Genomic DNA, 3,141 nt, shown 5'->3' with positions numbered 1-3,141 from the left:
AAGATACAGGGAGGACGGGGCTTGAGGGGGAATAGAACTTGCTCTGCCACTATGAATTAAAATCGATAAGAAGTCAAGAGAGATGAAATAGTAAAAAAAAAAAAAAAAATTATATATATATATATAAAAAGTGTGAGAGATAAGGGTTTTTGGTATATGGATATCTGTGTACCTATATGTAGATAGAGATATGTGTATACTGTCTATAGCTATGTGGGTGTGTATGTATATGCATGTATGTGTGCATGTGTTTGAGATACGGGTGTATGTGTAAGTATGTATAGGTATCTGAGTATGTGTACATATATATATATATATATATATATACACACACACACACACACACACACACACACATATATATATATATATATATATATATATATATGTGTGTGTGTGTGTGTCGATATATATGTATGCTTAAACATAGGTAGATGTTAATATACAACAGGGGTAGGATTTAATAAGTTTTATTACTTCTTCCTACTCCTTTTCGAACATGATGGTATGTACATATGTTTTTTTCTTTTTTGTTTTGTTATGACTTTATTAATTTACTTATATTTGCTTTTTATTAAGTGTTCGAAATAAATGATCAACAACAAAAAAACAAAACAAGCCAGCCTCCTGTCTGCGGTCACCTACTATTTGGGAGAGGTGCGGCAGAGTGTCTGCGGAGGGGGCGGGGACGTTTTTTTTATTCACTGCGATACCTACGCAGACGACCTGGTTTCGAAGGATAAAGCAGCCTTTACCGCAGAGTTTAGAGTTCCCTTCAGGATAACAGCATCATCCAGTATTAATAATTTAAGCCATGACTCTGTCAGGATGACGGCGTAGCAGTCAATAATTTCCTTATTTTATTAGAGTTTGAGTTGAAGATGATCCATTGTGTTGTCCACTTAGTGGACGTTGGAGAGCAGAATTGAAGGCAGTGATGGTCTGTGGGGATTTGTTCTTAGCCTGTTTGCCCACCTCTGTAGCCCTGCTTAAGCAGTCTTGCACACAACTTCCACTTGCTCTTTCTCCTGTGTGTTCTGCTCCATGTGTCGGCTACTCTGTGCGCATCTGCCTGAAGCACCCCAAAGCTTCTTAAGCAGTCAAAAGTGGCTGTATTTACAAGTCCAAAAAAAAAACACTTTGACTGTAGCTCCACCAGGCACTGGCGATCATAGATACAGGATCGTTACATAGTTTGTAGCGTTCTATGTCGCATATTTTGTGGAATTTGCGAGAGCTGTTGCAAATCGCTGCCTTTAGACGGCACCATCTTGTATAAGAGAAATGTATAAATGTTATTGATGTTTTTATTTATTTTTTTACTAGGTGGGGGCGCAACTTTTCATTAGATAGTTTATACATTTCCTGTATCCACCGTTTTTATATAATAAAACAAAATCTTTTTTTTCTTTTTCTTTTTGTAGACAACTACTAAACTCAGCAAGAAAACCCTAGAGAAGATTTTCCCAACAGACATCTTCCTCTTGTTCTACCTGAGAGACAATCCTAAAGCGTTCAAAGTCCTGCAAAAGCAGCTCTCTGCAATCGGCTGCACAGTGCGGCTAGATTTTGAGGAAGAAGAGGCAGTAGTAAGTGGAGATATAGANCCCTAGAGAAGATTTTCCCAACAGACATCTTCCTCTTGTTCTACCTGAGAGACAATCCTAAAGCGTTCAAAGTCCTGCAAAAGCAGCTCTCTGCAATCAGCTGCACAGTGCGGCTAGATTTTGAGGAAGAAGAGGCAGTAGTAAGTGGAGATATAGAGAAGGGGCTTGGGGGAGCTTTTGACGGTGCAGCAGAACACTGGGAACTCCAAGTGGATAAGATCTTCATTAATCTCATTGAGAGCTACAGCTGCCATCATGTGCTTGAGCCCAAACAGGTCAAAAAGGTTCTGCAGGATCCCTTCTTTGTCACTGATGACGTAAAAGTTTACTCAGAGAGTGGTTATGCTGTGATGGTTGGGGAAGCTGACGTGGTAAAGGAGAAAATTGCAGTTCTGGTGAAAAGCATACCAGTATGTAAGGAGCAGCGAGTTGTGGAGAAGCAGTTCAAACTTATTGAAGAGGATTTCAACAGAGAGATGAGCACATTTTACCCAGAGGTAAAAATCAGCAGGAGAGTTAACATGATAATTTTAGAAGGGCCTGAAGAGAAAGTACAGTCTGGATCAACAAAACTTAACGAACTGATAATGAAGATCCAAGAAAAGAAGGTGAATCTTCCTGCATATTTAATTGCCTTTATGGCCATCAGCAATGCCATCTCCAAGTACCAAACTCGGTTTCAACAAAGTCTAAGAAGTCCAGTTTACTTTGAGGTGGGATCAGAGCTGCTTCTTTCTAGTTTGTCTTCAGATGCCCTAAATGAAGCTGAGACAACACTGCTGAGAGATCTAAATGTATCAAGTGTGAATCTTCAGGGTGCTGCAGCCAAACCTCCAGATCTAGACCAACTCAAAGAAATTATTATCAAAGCAAAGAATGAAGCAAACCGTGGCGAGCACAGAGTGGAAGTTAGCTTTGTCCCTGGATACAGTGGTACTCCATCAATTAAAGTACAGCTGGTGGGCTACACTGAACAAGTGAACAAGCTTAAAGAGCTTCTTCATGACTATCAGGCGAATCAGGTATCAGTTCAAGATGTCCTCAGCCTGCAGTGTCCTGAACTAGTTGACTGCTTTGATAAAATCTTAGGAATAATTGGCATGAAGCCGACTGATGTGAAACTCTCACCCTCCCATTTTCCAAACCCATGTGTACTGTTGTCTGGACCCCGTTTGCGGGTTCAGGAGACAAAGCAGGCCCTTATGGTCGCTCTGGCCAGCATGACATTTGACACATTAGTCCTGGATGGTCCTGGAGCTCTGCGATACTTCCAAGGAGAAGGGAAAGAAAGCAAGGAGCTGGTTGAAAGTAAATGCCAGGTGATTATTTGGGAACAGCAAAAAGTTAGCTCTCCATCTGTGGCAGCCAGACAACTAAGCCTCAGCAGCATCAGCAGTATCACACCAAGACCCAGGAGTCGCACCAACATGGTGGAACCTAATGCGTACAGTGATATCAATCTAGAAATCAAGATCTGCAGTTTAGAAGATGAGCGGGTCTGTTCTTTTTCAGTTTATTCTCATATTTTATAGGA

General features: G+C 40.7%; 3 protein-coding genes across 5 annotated transcripts in view; all 3 read left to right on the top strand.

The window, feature by feature from the left end:
* Positions 1-3,141, top strand: part of LOC107085261 (poly [ADP-ribose] polymerase 14-like) — an 86,227-nt gene that overhangs the window by 70,231 nt on the left and 12,855 nt on the right. The gene's annotated exons all lie outside the window — the stretch shown is intronic.
* Positions 1-3,141, top strand: part of LOC107085264 — a 59,775-nt gene that overhangs the window by 49,607 nt on the left and 7,027 nt on the right. The window lies entirely within an intron of this gene.
* Positions 1-3,141, top strand: part of LOC107085262 — a 16,450-nt gene that overhangs the window by 9,100 nt on the left and 4,209 nt on the right. The window contains exons 3-4 of one of the 3 annotated variants that reach the window (XM_015375502.1): positions 1,425-1,568; positions 1,727-2,774. In XM_015375502.1, the coding sequence (XP_015230988.1) occupies positions 1,425-1,568; positions 1,727-2,774 (1,192 nt within the window). Of the gene's footprint in view, positions 1-1,424; positions 1,584-1,726; positions 3,104-3,141 lie in introns of all 3 variants that reach the window. The other 2 variants (XM_015375503.1, XM_015375504.1) reach the window with 2 other exon arrangements.

The sequence above is a fragment of the Cyprinodon variegatus genome, unplaced genomic scaffold, assembly GCF_000732505.1.
Source record: "Cyprinodon variegatus isolate N-32 unplaced genomic scaffold, C_variegatus-1.0 Scaffold119, whole genome shotgun sequence".
In the NCBI taxonomy this organism is placed as follows: Eukaryota; Metazoa; Chordata; class Actinopteri; order Cyprinodontiformes; family Cyprinodontidae; genus Cyprinodon; species Cyprinodon variegatus.
The sequence above is the reverse complement of the archived record's forward strand: the minus strand, read 5'-3'. Positions and strand labels throughout refer to the sequence as shown.